This window comes from Mauremys reevesii, linkage group 3 (assembly GCF_016161935.1).
Source record: "Mauremys reevesii isolate NIE-2019 linkage group 3, ASM1616193v1, whole genome shotgun sequence".
Classification (NCBI taxonomy): Eukaryota; Metazoa; Chordata; order Testudines; family Geoemydidae; genus Mauremys; species Mauremys reevesii.
This window is the reverse complement of record NC_052625.1, coordinates 65944723-65969574: the sequence shown is the minus strand read 5'-3', so window position 1 is coordinate 65969574 and position 24852 is coordinate 65944723. Positions and strand designations below refer to the sequence as shown.

Below are 24852 nucleotides of genomic sequence, written 5' to 3'. Positions count from 1 at the left end.
GTGACACACTCGCTCAACGGCTCAGCAATATGGCGCGCGTGCGCACTCCGTCGGCCCCGCTCACTGCGCGAGCGAGAAGCAGTTGGTTCCACCGCGCGTGCGCCAACGCTCTCCGCCCAACGTGCTTCGCGACGCTGTCATGGCGGCTCCCTGAGGCCGGTCGCGGCACATGGGTTGGGAGCTCGGTGACTGCGGTCAGTGAGGGAGCAGCGCCTCAGTCTGGCTGGTGGGGGGCCGAAGAGTGAGTGCGAGGCAGCGGCAGGCGTGGAGGATGTGGGCGCTGGAGCGGGCGCTCCTGAGGGGCTTCCCCAGCGCCGCGGAGTCCCGGCGGGGGAAGCAGAGCGAGTTGGCCGCGGCAGGTGAGAGGCTGGGCCGGGGTCCCCGAGGCTGCGGCGAAGCCGGGCCGGTGGGACGTGCAGATGGTGCCGCCTGTTGGGGATGCTGTAACTGCCCGCTCTGCGGAGCGAACCCGGCCCCAGGCGCTCACCGGGCCGCCTTAGGGCGCCGTGCGGGGGCCGGGGGTTGTTACTTGTAACAACTCAACATACACCTGAGCAGAGAGTTACCGGCTCTGCTGCTGCTGGTGGTGGTGGGGAATGGCAGCTCGCTGCCCTCGAACAGAAGGGTCAGGTAGCATCGCTTCGCAGGGTCTGTCTGCTGCCACACGGTGCGCGCCCAGCTCGGGTTCCGTGGCTGTGAAGACAGCTGCGTTGGTTAGCAGCTGTAGTTAAGCCTACAGGACTGCCTCTGCACGGCAAAGTGAAAGTATGATTGTAGCCGGGGCAGACATACTTGTGTTAGCCTTAATTTAGCTAGCATGGGTACCAATAGGAGCGTAGACATGGTGGCACAGCCTAGTAACCTGAGTATGTTCCCAGGGACCCTGGAGGGCTTGTGCTCTGGTTGCTAGCTCCGGTGGAAGCCTGTACTGGTATGGCTTTGCTACTGTTGTTATCCTTGGTAGTAGACTAGAGTTAGCATAGGTATGTCTGTTTCTGCTACAATCACACCTTCACTTTGCACTGTAGATGTCTCCTAGAAGGAGTTTGTGGTTGAACTTGAACAGCTAACTGGAGTTAACAAGCTGAGTTGCTGTGTCTTCACTGCCATTTTAACCCAAGTATGGTAGCTTGAGTTAGAGCACTTCTTTTTTTGCCATGTTGATATACCCAAAATGACATAATTTAGCGTGTGTCAACCAGGGCTGACTGTACTTGATGCTACAATTACTACTAAGATAAAGAGTATGTCTACGTTACAGTTAAACACCATTGGCTGGCCTGTCTTAGCTGATGGGTTTGCAGGGCTATAAAGCTGCATCATAGACAGCCTGGCTCAGTCTGGAGCCTTGGCTTTGAGACCCTCCTGAGCCCGCCTGCAGTTTTATAGCCTTTCAGCCCAAGCCTTGTAAGTCCAACTCAGCTGACACGGGCCAGCCAGGCATGTTTAATTGCAGTGTAGAGGTACTCAGCCATTGAGGATATCGGGGATGTACTGATTATTGTTTAACTGCTCTAAAAATTCTTGGTTTGACTTTAACATGACAAGTTACTGGCATTGGCAAATTGTTTGAAATTGGTAATAACATGAAACTCCTTTTTATTGCAGGGAATGAGAGCAAAACATTGGTACATGCTAGTTATTCCATATGTTTATCAGTCATGTAACTAATTACAATGAAAGGTACTTTTCTTGAGAGGGTCTGATGAGGCTGTAAGTGGCCCATTTTTCTTCTAACACATTCAATGGCTTTTTAAATGCACTCTTTCATTCTTCATGAGGAGACTCTTCTGCATTTCAAGCACAAACAAGCATTTGCCCTCTCAAGCCAATCATCCACCTATTGAAATATTTAAGTGTCAGTGGGGAGAGAGACTTTTGAGCTTTGACTAAGCAGGTGGTGGATTTTGAAAGAGAATAAGACAGATCCAGATGACCCTTGTCTGTTTTACTCAAAGAATGTTCTTATACCAATTCCATCACAGTAATATCCAAGCACCTTCCAGTTTTTTATTCAGTGATGTGACCAACATCTGTCATGTGATTTCTCTATTATCTTCTCCTCGGTGAGAGAATTGTGTGTGCAAGGTAATGCTGCTGTGTGTGTTTTGTAGAGACAATAATGTTGAAGTGCACCTTGTACGTGGAACAGAAGGTGGGAAGGTTTGTAATGGTACTTAGTTCCTGTGGGAGTTCATTCCTTACCTTCAAACAAGCCATTGAGAAAGCTCTGTCTATTGCACATTTGTGCTTCACCGTTACTGTAGAGTGTCCTGTGGTGTTTCAGGAGTGGAGTTGTCAACCATGGTCTTCACCCTGGAGCTTTATGTGATTTTTTAGATATGCTGGGTCCAGTCCATTGAGCACCTTGAAGATAAGGTCCAAGATCTTGAACTTGATTTGCTATTATATAATAATTCAGTTTATAGAATGAAGGAGAGGTTTGATTTGCTCACAGTAGTAGCTTATGTTGTTGAAACGGATGTATCCAGGATGGGTTTCTTCATTGTTGGTCACACTATCACATTCCTTCCCTGAACAAGGGATAGGCTGTTCTGTGAGTGGCAACAGTTGCTCACGACCCTTTCATCAGCCAGGAAGAGCATGGGTCAAATTCACAAGTCTTGGGTCAAGACAGAGTACTTACAGAGGTCCAATGCTTCTTGAGGATTGAATGTGCTGACCTGCAGGAAAACACGCATGCTATTTGTTGTCCATCATAAGGGAAATAGACCCATGCTGTTTGAGAAGCCTTCCTACCTTTCAGCAATGTAGGATGATAGTTTTTTGCAGCGCTTCACTGGGAATAGAATTAGGCCTAGCCTGAGCATTTCTGAAAATCCCATTCCGTGTTTAAACTTCTTGATAAGTGGTAAAGTTACCATGGTAAATAGTTTCCTTATCTATATAAGAATTTATCTTGCTCGTTCCTTGTGAATATCTTTGGCAGCTACAGGAAGGGGTGTGTGACATAGGCTATGTTAGATGGAAACTTATTCTTTGAACTCCTTTTATAAGAGTGTGTCGAACTAATCCTTTCTCATTCCTTGTCAGAAAATTGTCTCATGATCTCTGAAAAGGTCTTCTAGCCTGTGATACGGAGCTAGTGTCTCAGTGAGTTACCTATGGCATTTAAGACATTTTTGCACTACAAGTGCTGGTCTCACTTAAGACCATTAAAATCTTTCTATTTATTTTTAATGTGTACATCCTGTACATGTAAAATATTTTCAGGTCTTTTGCCTGAAACTTGAGGTTTCCTTAGTGGTGTTGAAAAATGATTGTTTATGCTTGAACTCCATAGAGCAATTCATATTTTCATTGGGAAAAGGTAGCACTGATTTGTTAAATTCAGCTTGAACATTAAGATCTCAGCCTGCCGGGGGTGTTCTATTTGAAGAAGGTGTATTTGCATTTAATGTCAGGTGAATAGAGATTCTTTTTTCCTAGGATGAATGGGGAATGTTTAAAGTTTTGGTTTGGATCAGTCTTATGTGCCTTAAAACATCTATTGTTTTCTATCTTGCTGTCATCGCACTCTGATTTTTATTTTTTTTAATTCCAGGAAGTGAATCCTTGCTGCAGTTGCATTTCGAAGGGAACTATGAGGCCATTTTATTAAGTGAAGTGATCCAGGATGTTTTCACTACACTCACGATGACAGAGGAGAATATTGACACCTACTTGGAGAAGCTGATAGTAGCATACCTGGACTGTTCTGTTGCAGATGCTGATAACGTGGAAAGGTGGAAATCATTCATTTATTATATGTGAGGCTAGAAGAGGTTGTTAGTTTTATTAGAGGTCATTTTATCTTCTATAAAAGTTGACAGTATGGGACCTCTAAATTTTTTGTTCCAGGAGGACGGATCTCAGAGATGAAACCCAAGAAATCTATTTAGAAACAGAAAAATCAATAATGAATTAATTTTTCATTATATTATATTTCAACATAGTGGGTTCAGGTGGTGTTTTTTTGAAGTCACATCCATTGTTGGCAGCGTTTTTGTCCGAAGCTACTGGAATCAAGAACTTAATCAGTTTTAAATTAATCTCACCTTTCCTCTGCATCCACAAACAATTGATCATTGTTTGTAATTCTGTAAACATCAGATTACATACATGTCAATAATTAAAGTTCCACAAAACATGACATAACACAATGTTTACATTATGCAGTGTGAGTCACACTGTGAAAATATTTTTATCCTTTTAAAATGACATATGTTAACTCAAGGACTATTTCCTATGAGTAAGAACTATTTTCTCCTCCTGACTTTCTATAAAGCATTTACAGCACTTCCACTGTACAATACATTCAAGTCCTCTTTCTAACACTAGATGTTAATTTGTCTGGATTTAATGTTTGCAATTTGTCACATAAATAATATATAGTTTAAGGATTCCTAATTGAATGGAGTTGTAAAAGTGGGGTTTTGTTGTTTTTTTTGCTTTGTTTGTTTGTTTTAGTTTGGTTTTTTAGAGAAAGTGGTAGCAAGGAGAGCAGACCCAGCCCAGTTGATGTGGTGGGGAGTCGGGGCAGGGTAGGAACCATCTATATTTATAATGTGTACAATAGATAAGGTTAAGATTTTGTTGTGATTTTTAGTAAAAATCACGGACAGGTCACAGGCAATAAACAAAAATGCATGTAAGCCCATGACCTGTCTGTGACTTCTTCTAAAAATTATGGGGGGGAATGCGGGTATGAGAGCCCAAGCCCCACTATGGGTAGGGCCCTACCAAATTCATGGCCATGGAAAACATATCGTGGACCATGAAATCTGATATATATATGTATCTCACGCACACGCATGCACGCACCTGGTCTTGTGTGCTTTTCCCTTATACACCTCTACCCCGATATAACACGGTCCTCGGGAGACAAAAAAATCTCACCGCATTATAGGTGAGACTGCGTTATATCAAACTTGCTTTGCGCCCCCCGTTCCTTTCTCCCTGACCGCCCCCTCCAGAGACCCCCATCCCTAATCACCCCCAGGATCCCACACCCTATCCAACCCCCCTGTCCCCTGACTGCTCTGACCCTATCCATCCCTCCCCTCCCCGCCCCTTGACAGGCACTCACCGGCAGTGGCGGGAAGCAGAGCAGCCCTGCCCCAGTCCGCTCCACCCTGCCAGCTCCCAGCCACGGCGCTCCGCTTATTGCTGTCGGTGAGTGCGGGGAGGCTGGGGGAAAGGATGCCCCCCCTGCACTCACCTGCAGCGGGAATCAGAACGACGTTGCCCCAGCCTGCTCTGCTTTCCTTGCCATGGCCTCAGCCGTGTCGCTGGTGGGTGGCTGAGGAAAGGTCCTGCACTCACCTGCGGCGGGAAGTGGAGCACCACGGCTGGTAGCTGGTGGAGTGGAGCTGGCTGAGGCTGGGCTGCTTCGCTTCCCGCCACCGGTGAGTGCGGGGAGGTTGGGGAAAGGACGCCCTCCGCACTCACCGGTGGCGGTAAGCGGAGTGACGTGGCCCCAGCCTGCTCCACTCTGCCACCTCCCAGCTGCGGCGCTCCGCTTCCCGCCGCAGGTGAGTGCAGGGAGGTTGGGGAAAGGATGCCCCCCCGTACTCAGACCCTGGTGGGGGGGAGCCCCTGACCGCCCCCGAGACCCTCTGCCCTTTATCAAACCCCTCAGCCCTGGCCTGGCCCAACACCCTTAACACGCTGCTCTGAGCAGCGTGTCAGAGCTTTACCGTGTTGTATGCGAACCTGCATTCTATCAGGTGGTGTTATATCAGGGTAGAGGTGTACTATACAAATTTCACAGGGGAGACCAGCGATTCTCAAATTGGGTGTGATAAGGTTATTTTAGGGGCATTGCGGTATTGCCATCCTTACTTCTGCACTGCCTTCAGAGCTCGGCGGCCAGAGAGCGGCAACAGCTGGCCAGGTGCCCAGCTCTGAAGGCAGCACTCGGCCAGCAGCAGTGCAGAAGTAAGGGTGGCAATACCATACCATGCCACCCTTACTTCTGTGTTGCTGCCTTCAGAGCTGGTTGGCTGGAGAGTGTCAGCTGCTGACTAGGGCCCAGCTCTGCAGGCAGCAGCGCAGAAGTAAGGGTAGCCGTATCGTAACCTCCCCTACAATAACCTTGAGACCCACCCACCACTCCTCTTTGGGTCAGGACCCCTACAATTATAATACCATAAAATTTCAGGTTTAAATACCTGAAATCATTAAATTTACTTAATTTACTTAATTAAATTTACTAATCTTACATAATCTTATCCTTAACAATAGTAATTGCACTGGGGGAAGGGCTGGAGGAGAACAAAAGAGTAAGATGGTAAAGTAATCGTAGCCAAGAAAGTGCAAAGAACTGCAAATGCCTACATACAGTATGTCAGGTACAGTGTCTCAACCAGGGCTTGTGCTGTCAGATCTAGTGGTTGGAGCTGTGGTGGTCAGAGGCCAGGAACAGCACTGAAGATCAGAGCCAAGAGTCAGAATCCAGGAGTCCAAGCTGGGGTCAGGAGTCCAAAAGCAAGCCAAGACACAGGTCAGTCACTATGGCTGGCAGGGAAGCTACCTCATTGCACAGACCTTTCCTGGAACAATTTCCGGGCTTAAATAGGTTGCCTGGACCAAGCAGGGTCCATGAGGGAAGATGTCATTCTCGCATTGCGAGGCAGTACTTTTGGTTGTATTTATCTCCACTGCACTACCATGGCTGCAGAGTAGTGACAAGGCATTGGTTATCTCACACCCCACAGACCCAGGTTCCCTTCTAGGGATGTAAATAATGTTTAAAACCATAACTGTGTAACCAATTAAAATTCTATTAGTTAAATGTTTAACCGGGGAACTATGGGTGCGCGGGGATGCTGCATGCCGGGGATCCCCGCTGCCAAGGGTGACATTTAATTGTTAACAGAAACCGATAAGCATTGAGCTTATTGGTTAACCATTTACATCCCTATTCCTGTCCCTGCAGAAATTCACACAGTGAAGGCAAAATAGATGTAACTGACTCTTTTGAAGCATTGGGCTGAAAATAATAATGGCCTCCCATTATCTCTGGTCATAGTCTATCAAAACAATATGTTTATCTGTAGAGGTGGGGAGAGCAGCATTCTTTGTAAAGGACTTTATAGTCTGTCAGGTGGAAAAGGTCAGGAAGTAGAATATGCAGAGAGATTCTGAGCTATAAGAATACAAATATAGTGCAGTGTGCTACTGGTCTCTGGATCAAAACAGTTTTAATGATGACTGACTTCTTTTTCTGAAATTAAATATTGGCTGAAAATCAGATAGGGATATAGTCTGGAGAAAGTCTCAATATTGTAAACTGGTTCTTGGACCATCTTGTTCGGCGTATACAAAGAAGAAAGATCCCACTCTATCAGGGATTGAAAAATGTACCCAGTACGTACTAGCCCAAGGTCTAATCCTAATCACCAAGCTGAAATTTACCCTTTCTAGCCTAGTGTGATGCACTTTAAAGAAATGAGTCTTTTGAACAGTTGAAGTTTAACTGTTCAAGATATTATCATCTGATAATAAATAGTAATCAACATTGATGCATCTTGTTGATTTAAATTAAGCCCTAAAATGATAATGTGCCCCACACCCCAATGAATTTACAGTGGACTCCACCTCTTTACAGGGTTTCATTGCTTCTGTTGCAGTACTCCTGATGTGCAGAAGGTCTTCTGCCTCTCAGCTGCTCTTTCTTCTGTACCTCAGTCTTTGGTACGTCTTACTCCTCTTGCCCTACTTAAAAGGAGCAGTAGCTAACAAGTCTCTGCTTTCCCACCCCCCACCACACTTCTCATTTTGTGAAGAGCAGCCCTGGGCCTGTTCCACTCCCTGTCCCCTACCTTCCCTGTGAAAAATAAAGCAGCTCAATCCACTCTGATTCTTCCCGCTCTCAAAAATAACTTCTATTTATTTATTTATTTTTATTTAGTGACTTGTGCCTCTGCTCCTTTCCTCTCCTTGAGAGAGAGACGGTGACTCCCTGGCTCCATTCAGCCCACATGCCCAGGCAAAATAAATAAAATCTTCTCATTCATCATTTGTAGTATTTGTAAAATAAATGAGTCTAGAGTGATCTGGTGACACTCTCCCTCCTTCTGATAAATGTAGCAAGTGAATATGATTAGTTTCATACTTACTGAACTACACTGCAAAATTAACACTTACTCTCCTTGTTAAAAACAATCACCAGTGAATTATGATGGTCTATTTAGGTGAGTCAGCTATCAAATGGTAACACGTTTTGCTGCCAGAAGGGAGAGAGATTTATGGGCTTCTATCCTGAGTCAGTTGTAACTTGGAACGTTTAGGAGACTGGGTGCGTGTTACCTGCAGAAAAGGAGCAACTTTTGTCGCTCAAAAGTTTGATTCAATTCAAAGTAATATTGGTGACTTTTGAAGGAACCACATTTAGCCTATCTCTGCCTGCAGGTCACCTTGATGTGTGATCTTGGAGAGTGGAAGGAAGTAATGTTTGTGTGATACAGGAAGTGAGAGAGGGAATGGACTATCCCAAGGGAACCCCAGAAGGGCTCAATTACCTCTTTGGGGAAAGAATAAGTCCCATTTGCTCCTTTTCTTTTTGGTATCCACGTTTGTTTTCTGTATGTCACCTTGTTGCTGTCTCCTTGGTCTTGAAGTATAGTATGTTCATGGGTCCAACATGTTAAGAAAGCAAGCCATGGAAGACAGAAAGGAATCCAAAAGTTGAATGAAAGTTTAAACCACAAGAAACCTCATCGTGAGCACCCCTGATTGTTGACTTGTTTTTCATCTGATGCTCTATTTATATTCTCTAACAATATATAAGTTGGTCAATTCTTTTTGTAAACAAAGTCACCAATTATACATACACTTTTGCTTAGGTATATTATAAAGCTTGATAGCATATGTTCCCTTATTCGTTTGTATTATCATGCAAGCTCAGGTCATGGATTGGGACTCCATTGTGCTAGATGCTGTACAAACACAAAACAAGAACAGTACCTGCCCCAAAGAGCTTACAATCTAAATATAAGACAAGAGACAGCATATTTTTACAGAGAGATGGTGGAGCACAAGGAAACAATGGGACAATATTGGTTGGCACAATAGGCAGTGATTTCTGCGTACCAGCAGCCTAACCATTGTCAAGTTTTTTGTAGGCATCACAGCAAAAGATTTTTTTTTCTCTTTTTTAATTTTTTTTTTTTAATGAGAGGTTTGAAGAAGGATAACGATAAGGTAGTTTTTGTAGATATCTCTGCTCCTCCCAAGTGTGAGGTACAACATGGAAGAAAGCATGAAGATGCTTGTTTAAAAATTTAACAAGCGAGCAATAGACAGTGCAATTATTGTCCGACTGGTGTGGGAGTCAACAGTTTCTTGGAGGACTGATTGCTGTGGGACATAGAGAACTAATTCAAGGTTGGATGGTGTTCATGGAGCAGCTGGAGATGGTAGAGTGCCACTTTTGGGCCCAAGAAACCAGCACTGACTGGTGTTATTGCACCATAATGCAGGTTTTGAATGACAAGGAGTAGCTGCAGAACTTTCAGATGCGCAAAGCCAAGTTCCTGGATCTGTGCATGGAGTTCACCTCAGCCCTCCAGCACAGGGGCACCAACGTGAGAGCTGCACTGACAATGGAGAAGCAAGTTGTGATTGCACTGTAGAAGCTTGTGATGCCAGATTGATTTCTGACTGACTGGTAATAATTTGGAGTCAGGAAATCCACCATGGCAGTTGGCATGCAAGTGTGCAGGGCTGTTAATCGCCTCCTAATGCACAAGACTGTGACTCTGTGAAATGTGCAGGATATAGTGGATAGTTTTGCAGTAATGGGGTTTCCAAACTGCAGTGTGGCAATAAATGGCATGCATATCCCTATTTTAGCACCAGACCACCTTGCCACAGAGTACATAAACAGAAAGAGCTACTTTTCTATGGTAATGCAAGTGTTAATAGGTTACCGTGGACACTTTAGCAATATCAGAGTGGGCTGATCAGGGAAGGTGCATCATACGCACATCTTTAAGAACACAAGACTGTTCAGAAAGCTGCAAGCAGTGACTTTCTTTCCTGACCAGCAGATTATAATTGGTAATGTTGAAATGTGATTGCTGTAAATGTAGGAATATAATATTGTCAGTGCTGTACATGTAGGAATATAATATTGTCAGTGCACAAAATATTAATTTTGTTTGAGACTGATTTCATTAGTTGTGTGACACTGTGCAGTAACAGGTAATTGGTTCCTTTCAGAACTGCTGAGCACTTGGCTACATATGTTGTGAACTAATAAAAATGAATTATGTTCTAAATAGTAGAATTTTATTCTGTAACAAAATTAGTGCAAAAAAACCCCATGTAATTTTAAAACATTAAAAACTTAAGTTCTGTTCTATGAATGTATTAAGGGGAAAGAACATTCATATCCATTTCAGCTACGTATACACCAACCCTGGCTTTCACAGGTTAGTGTGTGTGAAGCTGTGATTGTCTTTAACGTCCCTCAGTGTAGAGTGGTAGGGATACTGCTGTGACCTCCAATGCCGCATGGAATGTTGAGGTGGGATATTGTGTTCTCAATGGGCTGTGAGGGAGGTGAGCCTGAGACTGACTGACTGAACCTTACAGGTCCACCAGAGTCTGCAGCATCTGTGTTTGCTGCCTGCGAAGCCCTGTTATGTCCTCGTGCATTTCCCTCTCCTTTTCCTTCTGGGACTTCTGGGCCTTTTTCCTCTCCACTCTTTCCTTCTCCAGGCTGTCTGCAATATTCACCTTCCAGGCCCTGTGTTCACAGTCCAGTGTAGCACTGGTTCGCAGGTTCTTATTGAACACGTCATCCCGAGTCCTCTTCTTTCACCTCCTTATTTGGCATAGGCATTCTGAGAGTGTGGAGGGGGAGACCCTGAAGTCCACGATGGCAGCAGCTGCAGATAAAATACACAGAGGTACCATTGTAATTGTATTTACTTCAGAAAGAGAAATGTAAGATGCTGAACTCTCTCTGCTTGCTCCGTTAAAGTTTTAAGCATTACCGTCTCACTTCTGCTTGGGATTCCTTGTGCAGCACAGTCACAGCAACAGCCACCATGAGTATGGCCTGCGGGTGGTTAAGAAAATGAGGAGGGAATTGCTCAGTTGCTTGAATTTCATTGTATAGGACAATGCCACTGAATATTGGCACCATTTTCCTCAGGCAGTGGTGATTTTTGCTGATATCTCACTCCTGAGAGTAACAGGGAGCAAGCATAGTTACTGCTGGTGTCCCAAAGTCACCCCAGCCCATATGCTGCTAGTCTGTGTACTGCAATGGTGCCTGCTGAAGTTATCGCTGAGCAGCTTGGGAAAGTGTCCTTCTGCAGAGGACAAAATAAGGCAGCCCTCTCTAGAAACCTTTTGCAGAGGATTGCAGGGTACTTCCATGAAAGTGTCATCAAGATCTCTCAGGACGATTCAAGGGATATCCCTGTGTACATAAACAAATTGCTCTGCATGGACTCTCACGCTGAACTCTATAGGGGAATGAAAAGCAGATCGCAACTCTGCCTCTCTTGGTTGTACCACTTCCTCTTCTAGCACAAGTAAATTAATGAAAAGTCAAAAGATGTTCCCTGCTATTTTGGGAGTGCCACTCCTGTAATTGAAAATTTATCTACACACTTACCCTTCATTGGGCTTTGCTGTATTGGACCAGCTAAACTGAAGTGGAGTCAAAAACAGGTCCTGGCTTGCTGCACAACTGAGTCCTTCGGTCACCTGTTCCCCCATACTCCTCCTCCTTGTTCCTCTTCCACCTCCTCCTCCTTGCTGTTCATGGCAGGGGCCTGTGACTTGGGCTTCTTGGAGGTATCCATGGTGTGTGTGTGTGGGGCGAGTATCTCCACTGAATATGGCATGCAGCTCATTGTAAAAGCAACAAGCCTGCGGCTCAGCACCAGATTAACTGTTAGCCTGCCTGGCATTCTTGTATGCCTGCCGCAGCTCTTTGGCTCTCACAGGGCACTGCTGTTGGTCCCTGTTGTACCCCTTCTCCTGCATCCACCAAGGAATCTGTTCATAGATGTTGACATTTCTAAGGCTGATTCAGAGCTGTGCCTGCACAGCCACTTCTCCCTGCAGGCCCAGGAGATGCAAAAATCTGTCTCCTCCAGGCAGGAGCGCATTAGGAGCATGTAGGTGGCATGGTCAGCTGGCCAGCTGCATTCAACAATGGAGAGCTGCTAAATGCACTTGTCAAGCGGGGCAATCTGCAATAGGCATTTCAAAAAATTGTGTGATTTTTAAAGGTCAGGAGTGACGACTCTGGTCTACATGACCCCTTGACAGTGGAGTACAGAATGGTGACCAGAGTGGTCAGCATAGGACATTGTGGGACAGCTTCTGGAGAATAGTGAGGGTCGACGTAAGTAACACGGTGTCTGCACCATGCTGCTTTGACCTAAGTACATTGGCCGTGGCTCTGTGTCACTGAGGGAGGTGGTGTTCGTGTGTTGGCATAATGGGGCTCTTACATCAATGGGAAATACATTTAAGTGTAGACACATGCACAACCAGGTCAACATAAATTTGTGGTGTAGACCAACCCATAAGAATGGCCATACTGGTCTATGTAGGTCTATGTAGTCTAGTTTTCTGTCTCTGTCTGGCAAGTACCAAATGCTACAGAGGAAGGTGTAAGACTCCTGTAGTGTGCAGATGTGGATTAATCTGCTCTCCACAGTAGGCCTTACCCTGGTCTCTAATAGTTAGAGATTGGCTTAAGCAACGAAGCACAAGACTTAATATTGCTTCTAAAATACTTTGTTATTAATTATGACAACTCTGAATGTTCTTGATATCCATATAATATCCATACTCTTATTATTTTCCCCCCACAGTTCTACAGTCTTGGATACTGAATTTCTTCATCTTTGTTTTTCTTTCAGTAAGAAATAGCAAATTTTAAGGCTTCAAGGTTTTTTTAATTGGTATGAGACTAAATCTGTTCTAATATGTTTTTTGATGAAAAATATCATCAGTTAATTGCTTTGATTATCTGTCTTGCAGACAAAGGTTGATATTTCTGCTTGGTGTGGGCAGTTTGCAGCTCTTTGTTCAGAGCAATTGGACTGGACCTCCTGTTGACTTACAGCCTCAGGACTTTTTGCCATCTTCATTATTACACCAGTTCTGTGAGGTACAGTTACATTTTAAAAAGCTGTATTTTGGTTAATTATTGTCACTTCTATTCACTGATAGCACGTCTCCTGAAACAAGCATACACAGGTGTCCTAAACAAATACAGGCAATGTGAATTAATAGACATTTACTATCTGTAAGTGGACTTCTGAAACTGAAGCAATTCCCCAAATTCTGCTGCTGCAGCTAGGGTGAATGTGAGAGTGTCATGGGGTTTTCTCATTTCTCTGCATGAGCATCTTCCAAGTATAGTCTTAAGAGAGTATTTCAGAGTGGACACTTCAGTGTCTGGCAAACATAAGGTACAGAAATGTTGCATTCAAAGAACCTGTGGCAACTTATGTCTTGCAAACTCCTGAGAATCAGACTTCACTGGCTCTGAGATTGTGGCTTTCTGCAAAGATCTGATATATATCCAAAGTATTCCTATTTTCTGTATTAAAACATTCTTCTTAACCTTGTTAACTCCCAGGTAATCCCAGCGATTCTCCACAAGCACCTATTTTAATGGACTTCCATGGCCATGCATTAGACTAAGGCACTGGATTCAAAAGTGCAGTCATAAACTTTGGGAAGGGGGTAATGTCACATTTGTAAAGCCTTTTGAGCACCTTCAAAGCTGCCATCTGGTGTTCTCACATAGAATAGCATGAGATTTCCCCTCCCCAATTCATAATATTCTATTCCAAACATCTCAAACTGGTCAGACTGCAGAACAAAATGTTACCTAAAAATAATAATAATAATAATCAGTTTCAACAGAACAGCCAGAGGCAGTGTCTAGGGCAGGGGTGGCCAAACTTACTGACCCTCTGAGCCACATACTATAATTTTCAGAAGTTCTCAGGGCTTCAGCCCGCCGGGACTCGGAGCTTCAGCCCCGCTCCTGCTGAAGCCCCAAGCCCCGACAGGCATCTCCTGCGGGGCTGAAGCCCCAAGAGCCCCCTGCCCTAGTCTGGTAGGTGGAGGATGGAGGGCTCTGTGAGCTGTACTTTAAGTGCAAATGAGCCACATGCAGCTCGCGAGCTGTGTTTGGCCTCCCCTGGTCTAGGTCATCTCTCTAATTTATTTGGGATGTGGCAGAGCCTTTAATTGCAATATAGTATATTCATAATTGCTGTAAGAGTATTTAGCCTACAATGTTTTGATCCAGTTAAAATGATTAACAAAGAAGCTGTTTCTCAAGGACTGTCAACAAGATTGTCCAACAGAAGGGAAACTGAATGCTTGATGTTCCCGAAACATGCTGAGCATCTATAGCTGAGGTGGATTTCAATAGGAGTTGTGGATGCTCAGCACCTTTTCAGGATCAAACCCTTAATACATAGGGTTATCATTAAGCATTTTCATATTACTGAGACAAATGATACTCCTACAAGATAGCAAAGGGATTTTTAAAGTTAGAACTGGTGGATAATTCTATTTACTTTAGAATCTTTTTCTTCATATACAACAAAGTAATAACTTTTTGAAGTATTATGTTTTAGAGGTATGTAGTTAGACTGAAGTGTAATTGCCACTTTCTCACCAAGACTTCTCTATATCTCTCTTCCTGTACTAATAGAAGTTAGTGTCTGCAAAGATCTCCTTATAGGAATACAATAGCTGATGCCGTTAGTTAAATCTTGGACAAATAAAAATATACATCATCACAGTTTTTTGTGGCTCTTGCAGCAGTTGACGTAACCATTGCTTAAAACAGATCAGGGAGCTGCTTTGTTTGCACTACTTCGTGATATCCGTTCTTGTATGGAGAAAACAGAACTTGGGACAAGAATAGTTGTATCATAGCTAGTGTAATTATAGACACTATTCTTAGTGTGTGACGAACGCTTACCCTAGTGAGTCATAGTGTGTGTCTGTCCCTAATGAATAGGAATGGGCCAGTGCTGGCTGCTCATCTTCTTAGCTCTTGCTCCTGGCAGGATCACAGCAAAGAGGAGCAGTGCAGCCAGCACTAATGAGTGCTTCTGTATCTGTGGTTCAGCATAGTTTCTTTAGTATTAACTCTGTCCTAGAATAATGGAATCAAAGCAACAGAGAGACGCTAACTTCTTCACCCTCTCAGTGGCCTTCAGGGGAGGGACTAGAGGATTCACATCTTAGTGCTCCCCATGATCTTGACTGGAAGTGGGGCAAAAAGTGTTTGCTTTTGCTTAGATTTTCTCCTTCCCCACCTTCAACAACATGACTAGAGTGGGGTGAGAATGAATGAAGGTGGGGGTGGAGTTGTGAGCCGACTAAAGAGGGAGAAGGTGACTACTGACAGCCTCCTAACTAGTCAAAAACAATGTTAAAAATTGCCTCTTCTCCTCTTCCTCAAAAAATGGTCCAGGGACCTTATGCTGTCAGGCAACTCAGCACACAATCGACCCAAAAGCCAAGAAGGGAATCCATGCTGGACTTCTAACTTAGCCTGTATGGAGCTGGAGAGCTCCCACCAACCACTGCCAGCTTGAGCTGTCTTCTAGACAGTAGGTGCTCTTTTTCCCCCAAGGCATAATTCCTTTCAGTAACTGAGAGTGTTAGCAGAGTTTTTACTTTAGTAGCACAATATTATATCTACTTGTGCCTTTGCTGCAACTGTGTGTTAGGCATTAGTTGCTATTTTGTAAGTTATGTTTAGTAACTTGTTGAGACATTAAGGAACTAAAACTGGACATCATGGTTAGTGTGTACACTCAGGCAGCCACAACCATACAAGAATAACATTAAGAGTAAGACATATGGCCTGAAAGTACTGATAAATGTATTTAAACCAGTGTTTTTCAAACCGTGGGTCACGACCCAGTACTGTGTATGGCATGTAAGGCACTGGGTTGCCTTGCTCTGGTCAGCACTGCTGACCGGGATGTTAAAAGTCCCGTCAGCGGTGCTGCCCAGCTAAGGCAGGCTAGTGCCTACCTTTTCCGATACTGTGCTGTGCCCTGGAAGTGGCCAGCAGCGGGTTCTGCTTTTAGGCAGGGGGGCCACGGGGCTCCATGTGCAGCCCCCGCCTCGAGCACCAGCTCTTAACTCCCATTGGCCGGGAACCGATCAACGAGAACAGGGGGCGGGCAGTGCCTGCGGGTGAGAGTCGTGCAAAGCCACTTACGTGCCTCCACCTAGGAGCTGGACCTGTTGCTGGCCGCTTCTGTGGAGCAGCGCGGTCCGTGGTGCCAGGACAGGCAGGAAGCCTGCCTCTGCGCCCTGGCTGCACCGCTGACTGGGAGCTACCCGAGGTAAGTCTGCACCCCAGCCCTGAGCCCAAACGCAGAGCCCCTCCTGCACCCCAAACCCCTCATCCCTGGCCCCAGCCCAGAACCCTGATCCCCTCCCGTACCCCAACCCCCTGCCTCAGCCCTGAGCCCAAACTCAGAGCCCCTCCCACACCCTGAATCCCTCATCCCTGGCCCCACCCAGCAGCCTTCACCTCCACACCCCAACTCTCTGGCCCAGCCCTGAGCCCCTCCCACACCCCAAACTCCTCATTCCCAGCTCCGTTGGGTTGCGGGGATCAACAATTTTTTTCAACTGGGTTCCCAGAAAAAAAGTTTGAAAATCACTGTACTAAGCTACTTATTTGAGAAAATAATGAAACACAACAAATAGCAAGACTTGACTGAATTTAAAACGTGGAATATCTGCATTGAGAGCCTCCTGGAATAAAACTGAATTAACCTTATCTTTTGAAGGAATGATCTTTGCTTCTGACAAATCCTCCCTGTTACCCGTGGTTTTAATTAGACTTAATTGAAACTCTGATATTAGTGGGTTGAGTGATTTATCAAAATGGACTCTTCACCACCACAAGATCCATTTCTATTTAAGTATTCTCTGCTAATTTTACATCCATACTTGACTTGCTTTGGATATAGAATTATATTATGAAAAAGATGAAAGCAATATAAATGACTGTGATTAAAAACTACAGTATCAAGGAAATGATTTAATGAGTATGATGAAAATAGAATATTAGAAAAATATGCATACAAGATTTTGTGTAATTTAAAAAAATTATTCTTTACTTCACGTTCTGCTGGGAAGCTACATTTGAGTGCGAGGTTAGCCTGTCATAGTGTAGTCTGCAGGTATGTATTTCTAAGTATATTTAAATTCAGGTATGGTATTTTATGTTAAAAGCAGACCTATTTTGGAGTATGTTAAAGGTGACTTGACCCTCCCCAAAAAAAAAAAAAAAAAGGTGTGTTTGGGTTTTTTCAGTTTGCTGGTCTCCAATATATAAAGAGAGCCTGAAATTTCCTGATTGTATTTAACATTAGAAGTTCAGATCTTGTTTGGGGTTCAAGAGTCCACAGTGAAATTAGGAGGATTATGACATTGGAAGCTGAGGACGTGAAACCTCATTGAGAGAGGAAAGGATGTTCAAAGTATTTAAAACTAATTCATTTTGACATTTCTGCCATTTGTAAGATAGACTTTTTTAGGCTGCCTTTATACATCAAAAAGAAGCAAAGAAGGCACAAACTCCTCTTTTCTTTTTATTTAACCTTTGTAGCTTCAGTAAACTTGATTTGATATCTTAATATAAATTCTAAGAGTTAGTGTATATATGGGCACTATTGTGTAAGCTGGATTTTTAACAACTGATTTAGCATCCAGCAGCAACTAATATTGATTTGCCATTGTCCACTTCTTAGAGTACCGTATATACTCGATCATAAGCAGGTTCGTTTATAAGCCAACCCCCCCAAGACGGATAAGTAAAAATGGAACATTTTAATAACCTGTTCATAAGTTGACCCTATAATTCAGGGGTCAGCAAACTTTGGCTCCCAGGCCATCAGGATAAGCCACTGGTGGGCCGAGATGGTTTGTTTACCTCGAGCGTCCGCAGGCACGGAGGTAAACCTAAGTAAACCAAGTGTCTCGGGGCGCCAGCTGCTTACCCTGATGGACCGGAACAGCAACTGGTGGGGAAACTTTTTTTGGGGGGGGAAAGCTGGAAGACGGGAGTAACCCCTCTGACCCCCCCCACATGACCCCACCCCTAGCCTGGGACCCACACACTCTCCCCATCCCTTCCCACCGTATCTGGGGAGGCTGTCTCTGGCCTGGTTGGAGCTGCTCCGGCGGGCTGGGCCGGGTGGCGCGGCCGCAGCGTGCTCCGGCGGGCGGGGCTGGGTGGCACGGCTGCAGCGTGCTCCGGCGGGCGGGGCTGGGGGGCACGGCTGCAGCGTGCTCCGGCGGGCTGGGCCGGGTGGCGCGGCCGCAGCGTGCTAGCCCCAGAGCTGCAGCTACTTTGGAGGCTGGGAGGAGAGCAGCGTGGCCAAAGCGGAGAGACTCTGGCCCCGCCTCTTCCCTTCTGGCTCTGCTGGCTGTGCTACCTCTCCTTGCTCCTTCTGTTGTGGGGAGGGGCTGTGTTCCACCTCTCCCTCTCTATACCCATTCATAAGCCGACCCCCTTCTCTGGTGCTTCCCTTTTTTACTAAAAAAATTCAGCTTATGAACGAATACATACAGTCCTTTCCTTGGAAGGATTGTAAAGTCCAGCATTTGTATCATAGATCAACTAGTACAGAAGTCTCCAAACTGGGGTCATGCTCGCTAAGGGGGCGTGGCTTGGTTCTGGGCCAGCCCCCGTGAGGGATGGGGAGGGAGCACTAGACAGCCCCTCCCCCAGCCTCGGCCCCCTTAACTCTGTCCATTTCCCCCACGCCCGGAGCCTAGGCAGTTTAAATACAAAACATAAACTTCCGATTTTTATTCTTTCCTCAATATTCTTAAACTCTCTAACCTATCCACATATTAGTACTTAATTGCCCTGATATAGATTACAACAAGAAATATGGGGGAAAAACAGAAGAAATACTCTATCCATTAACAAAATAAAAGCCCATTTAAGATGTTTTGTTTCTCTCTGAATCCATTGTTTTTCCACCCTGAATGTGCAAACTCAGAGAGAGATCAAGAATACTGCTGATATTCTCTATCTGTGCTAAAAAACCCTAGCCCATGCTTCCATCGCCTGTCACTATAACTGCTGCAATGCTTTCTGCTACACCACTTCAAGTCCTAACTTTCCATACTTAAATGTGCTGCTGCCTGTTTCAAGAATAATGAAACACAATCATGTCATGTTATCTTAAATACCATAATAGGCCTTCCTTTTCCCCACCTCTGCATCTCATTCATTTCAGGAGCATGTTCAAAACTACCCTTCTTGTTTTCAAAGCTCTGTATGAGCTTGGTCTTAACTTTATGCTGTTTGGCTCCTAGGCAGCAGCAACGTCTGAAGGCATTTCTAATTATAATTGTATTATGAATGTATTGATAACTGGGTCTGACCATAATTATTTCTGTCCCTGGATAAATCAGGTGAAAGAACAAATTGTGAATACTGTTTTTTAGATTAGCTACAGGTCCTTATAGACGCCTTGCATGAGCAATGTGTTCATGATGGTGTATAAATGTATTCTTCCCCTCTGACTTAATCCTATCCCCACTTAGATTATAGGTAAATTAAACAATAATCCGATGGGATTTTTAACAGAATTGAATTATGCTTTGATGCTTATGAGTATAGATATTGAGATGGTTTAATAACTTCCAAATGGAGGAATAGCTGACAATTTAGTAGTAGGTATGTGTTCCATTTCCCTGAAGTGATCTCAGAATGCACAACAGCCATTAAGGAATTTGAATGCTTAAATAGTCTTCCCAATATTGCCTAAGGTTTTCTATGTGAAATAGTGAAAGCTGACAAATAATGACTCTGAATAAAAAAAAAAAGGGAAAAAAGTACATCTCAATTTTTGGACTGAAGTTGCTGGGATCAAAAACGTTGGGTGGGGGGAAGAGGTGGCCTCTGTGGTAAAAAGTTTACAATCTGTGGCCCTGATCCTGCAAAGACTTAACCTGTAGTGTAGAAAAGCCCTGTATCTGTGTAACTTATGTCACTCCCTGGTGTAAATAAGCCACTGCCCTGAGTGACATAAATTACACCAACTGAAGCGCCAGTGTGGACATTGCTATGTTGGTGGGAGAGCTTCTCCTGCCAATCTAGCTACTGCCTCTCGCATAGTTAGTTTTAATATGCTGACAGGAGAGCTCTTGCCTGTTGGCATGGAGCGTCTTCACCAGATGCGCTGCAGTGGCACAGCTACATTGGTGTAGCTGCGCCACTGTAGTGCTTCTTGTGTAGATTAGCCCTTAGTCCACATAAACCATTAATTTAGTTAAAATTAGCTGATAGGTGAAAGGCTAGCCGGAATTATTTATTTTAACCACCCTGGGGCTTAGACGAACACTTACTTAGTTTGCAGCAAGCTGGGATGTAAAACTAGCCTGGTGCTAGCCTGCTTTGAAATGGAAGTATATTAAAGAGCACTTTTAGAGAACTTTTAGTGTGAGCAATAAGGTCTATACGGCCACTTGGATTTACACCTCCACTTGCCACAAACTAAGAATTCTTGTAGACAAGCCATAGGGTGTTTAAAACAAATAACAATTCCTGCTGGCCTTTCACCTGTCTGTTCATTTTTAGATCACTTTTAAATTAACGAGAAACTCTCTTTTAGCTAATGAGACTTTTGTAAAAGCTTTGGGAATCCCTATCCTCACACATTCAAATTGGCACTTCATTTCTTGAATCCTTTTATACACCGTCAGACTGTTCCCTTTGCTGGAAAGTATCAGTATGATTTCACTAAGAGACCAATGAAACCATTCATAATTCTTGTGAAAAAATGCTAGTGTACTTCACAACATGATGGCCCCAAATTCCGCATTAGGGACCCCCTTCCATGGCATTATTAATTCAGTCTATTGTTATATAATAAACATCATTCTCTTCCCACCCCACATGCAAGTTCATTTCCATCAGGTTTGAGTTAGTCTAATCCAGTGGTTCCCAAACTTTAACAACCTGTGAACCCCTGTCACTAAAATGTCGAGTCTCATGAACCCCCTCCTAAAAATGAATATTTCTAGGGATTTTCTCCTTTACCTGAGTATAAATTATAAAAGCAGTGATCTTGGAAATATAAAATTTGTTCTTATGACATGCTTATTACACACTTCTTAATTATTTATCATTACAGTATTTCTATTACATTATGAAAACGACAGCACTCTTCCAAGATCTCACTTTCGTAGCTTTTATCACTTTGAATAAGCCTGTTGTAAGACAAGGCTCCTATATTTAATCAAGGAGTATCAGATGTGAAACAGCATGAAGGTATTTAAGAAGCCAACTCAGTGTTCCTCCTACACAAGCTTTCAGATCTTGAGCAGTCCAGGCAAACAACGCACATTACAACAAAACTTAAACTTGTTCTTCATAATAATTTAAAAAACAATACTAGCTGCCTATTTAATTTAAAAAACAGCAAAAATATCCACCTCCCTTTCCTATAAGGAGTCTTGGAGTTTAAATCTCCTTAGTGTGATAGATATGCTTGCTTTGATCTGCTTAGCTCTTGGAAGTCCAGGAGCTCTGGGCTCGTGGCCTCCTGGGGTCCCTATGGACAGCTCTGTCAGCCATGAGGGATTTTTTTCCCGAGAACTCCCTGTAACATTTCACGAACCCTAGTTTGGGAACTATTGGTCAAAACTATCCAGAAAGTACAGGGAATCAGAAGTATGGGCAAGCCAACTGAGCTGCCTGGAGAATTCCATGGAACCCAGTGTCCTGAAAGATGAACCCCTGAAATTGTTATAACCACCTCCCCTGTTCAGGCAGATGTGGGGAAGTGTAGGTGTTGAGCCAGGCTGCCTTGAGAGCACTGCAGGAGGCAAAACATGGTGATCTGCTGAAGCTGGCTACAAGCTCCCTTCTTGCTATGCATATACAGGAGGAAGGAGGTTCTTAGTAGGGCTCTCTGAAGAATATTGCTGCAGACAATGCCTGGGTAGCTAGAGAGTGAAGTCAGGCCTCCTAGAGAACATGACAAAATATTAATTAACAAAAATTTCCATATGTGAAGTGTTCCAGGCAGCCCAGCAAACCAGCATACAATTTTAGCTCACCCTCTGTTCCCTGGCTGTAACCTAGACTCCAGTGCTGACTCCCTTACCTTGGCTGTTTGGCTCCAGAGGAACACAGTGTAAGGAGCATGTGCTATAATACAATTAACTCTTTTTTTTCTTTTCCAGGAACTACAGTAGGCATGGGGAGTAGTGTCCAGCCTGCATTTGATCTTAGTTACAGAAAGACTACTAATTTATGGCTTGTAGAAATGAATGCATAGTCAGCTGTGCTTCAGAGATCTTGTTTTTTAAAATAATATTTAGAATGCCTTCTGAAGTATACTTTGTTTTTCCAATTCTGAGTTCATAAATTGTTGAATGGCGCTATTAGTAGGGAGTGAGCACAGGTTTTGTGCTTAGCAGAGAGTTTTTTGAGCAGTCAGTAAAAGTACTCTCCAGTATGTATTTCAGTTTCTGTATTCTAGGAAAATTGCTTGTCATCAGTATAGTCGTTTTAGGTTTTGATTGCGGGTCTATTGGAAACTAAAAAACAAACAGTAAAAATTGGGGCAGAAAACAATATGCCAGAGGGAAAGAACAAGAATATGTTGGTGGGGGGAAAAAAGGTGAAAGGGAGAAACACATGCTGCTCTTGCATGTCTTTTAGGTCTAATAAATCTAGACTACAGCCTTGAGGATTTTTAAAGTAGTAAAAAATAAAACTATTTTGCACTGAGTTCTGTAACCAAAATCATAGTGTACCTATTATATTTTGGGGGGGATTTGATTCTTTGCCCCTCCCCCCCAGTCTCTCAGACGAGAGAGAGAGAGAGAGTGTGTGTGTGTGTTTGTTCCTTTCCAAAGGCTGTGGAAGGGAACTAGTAAGGAGCTGACATGAGATAGGAATTGCCAGATGGCATCAGCCCATTGTTTCATCTAGTCCAGTATCTTGCATCTGACAGTGGCCAGTTCCAGATGCTTTACAGGAAGTGCAAGAAATACTGCAGAAGGCAATTTGTACAATAATCTGCTATGGGGACTTGCTAGCCTCCATCTGTTAGTTGCAGCCGTGGCCTGCAAGTTTAGTATTCCTTAGCCCTATCTATTGTAGATTGTTATCCATAGTTAGGGCCCTGCCAAATTCACGGCCATGAAAAATGCATCACAGACTGTGAAATTTGGTCTCCCCCTGTGAAATCTGGTCTTTTGTGTGATTTTACCCTATACCAGGGGTAGGCAGCCTATGGCACGGGTGCCAAAGGTGGCACGCAAGCTGATTTTCAGTGGCACTCTCACTGCCCGGGTCCTGGCCACCGGTCCGGGGGGCTCTGCATTTTAATTTAATTTTAAATGAAGCTTCTTAAACATTTTAAAAGCCTTATTTACTTTATATACAACAATAGTTTAGTTATGTATTATAGACTTATAGAAAGAGACCTTCTAAAAACGTTAAAATGTATTACTGGCACGTGAAACCTTAAATTAGAGTGAAGAAATGAAGACTCGGCACACCACTTCTGAAAGGTTGCCGACCACTGCCCCATGCTATACCAGGGTGGATTTGATTTAATCAAATTGATTTAAATCACTAGTTAGGAAGACTCAATTTAATCATGGATTTCTACATAAAAGTGCATTCTTGTTGGTGGTTATAACCTTAATATATATTATTCACAACTCAGAGATAGATGTAGGTTTCATTTTTAGAAGGTACACACTATACATTTTTAAGTGATTTATTTTGAAAACTTTTCAGGTTAGTTTTACAGCTGTATCAGAAAATGAATGATAGTTTGGTTATTTCATTTACCAAAGCTAATTGAAGCAAATATTTATGAAGTCATTGGGAGGTGAACTATCTCCAATTCAACAGGTTAATCATTAATATTGTATTTTCTTAAAATAGAGGATTTTCTTGCCATGCAGTATTAGGAGGAGAACATCACCAGACAGACATTTAAATTGTTTTATTTAACTAAACAACGTTCTGTTTTCTGGATTTTTTTCTTCAACAGCAAACATATAATATTTTAACAAAACAAGCGTATGAATTTTTGAATTTAGTTAAACATTCAGTTTTTTAAAATCAGGTTTGTTTTTGTTAAAATTGTTTTTAACTAAAATAGTTAATTGAAATATTAAAAAAAATAAATTAAATAGACTGTCAGCCAGGTCAACATGAGAAACTTAAAATATTGGCCTCTGCAGCTAACTCAATCGTCTTCACCTTCATTTTCTTGTTTGTTCATAATCTGGGGGGAGGAAACAAACAAACAAGCTTTCCTGCTTTTTCAGGTCCCAAATGATTTCTCAATTTGGAATGAATTAGTCCAAAGGAAGAAAATATTCTTTCTACACCGGCAGAAGAAGCTATTGCTGTTAAAAGTGAGATTATCACTTCAACAGTCTCTGAATCCAAGTGCTTAAGTGACTTCCGCCAGTTCACTGGTGTGACTTTCTTTAAAACATCATCGGCAAACATATATTTCTTGAATGGTTCATCCTTAGCTTTGAAGTTCATTATAGTTGGCATTATGGAGCGATGATTGCCAGATGCCCATGTCATAGCCAACTCCTCTTCTTCAGCAGTTCAGGTTTGACCCTGTTACTGAGTATTGAGAATATTTGCAAGAAAATGAGCTGGAAATAATGCTTGTCATTTAACTCTGTCATTGAATATTTTCTCTTTTTAAGATCTCACTCAGTTCCTTCCAAATTTCAACAGCGTCAGCAGTAAAACAGCAATTTCCTTGCATTTTGTTCAAGGCTACAGAAATAGGCTTCAGGGTACTC

The 24852-nt window shown here is 43.5% G+C and overlaps 1 protein-coding gene across 4 annotated transcripts in view; it reads left to right on the top strand.

The window, feature by feature from the left end:
* TTC27 (tetratricopeptide repeat domain 27) overlaps positions 1-24852 on the top strand; it is a 193895-nt gene that overhangs the window by 176 nt on the left and 168867 nt on the right. The window contains exons 1-3 of one of the 4 annotated variants that reach the window (XM_039531878.1): positions 79-359; positions 3566-3746; positions 13018-13147. In XM_039531878.1, the coding sequence (XP_039387812.1) occupies positions 272-359; positions 3566-3746; positions 13018-13147 (399 nt within the window). In that variant the 5' untranslated portion in view covers positions 79-271. Of the gene's footprint in view, positions 1-78; positions 360-3565; positions 3747-13017; positions 13148-24852 lie in introns of those variants that run through there. The other 3 variants (XM_039531877.1, XM_039531879.1, XM_039531880.1) reach the window with 3 other exon arrangements.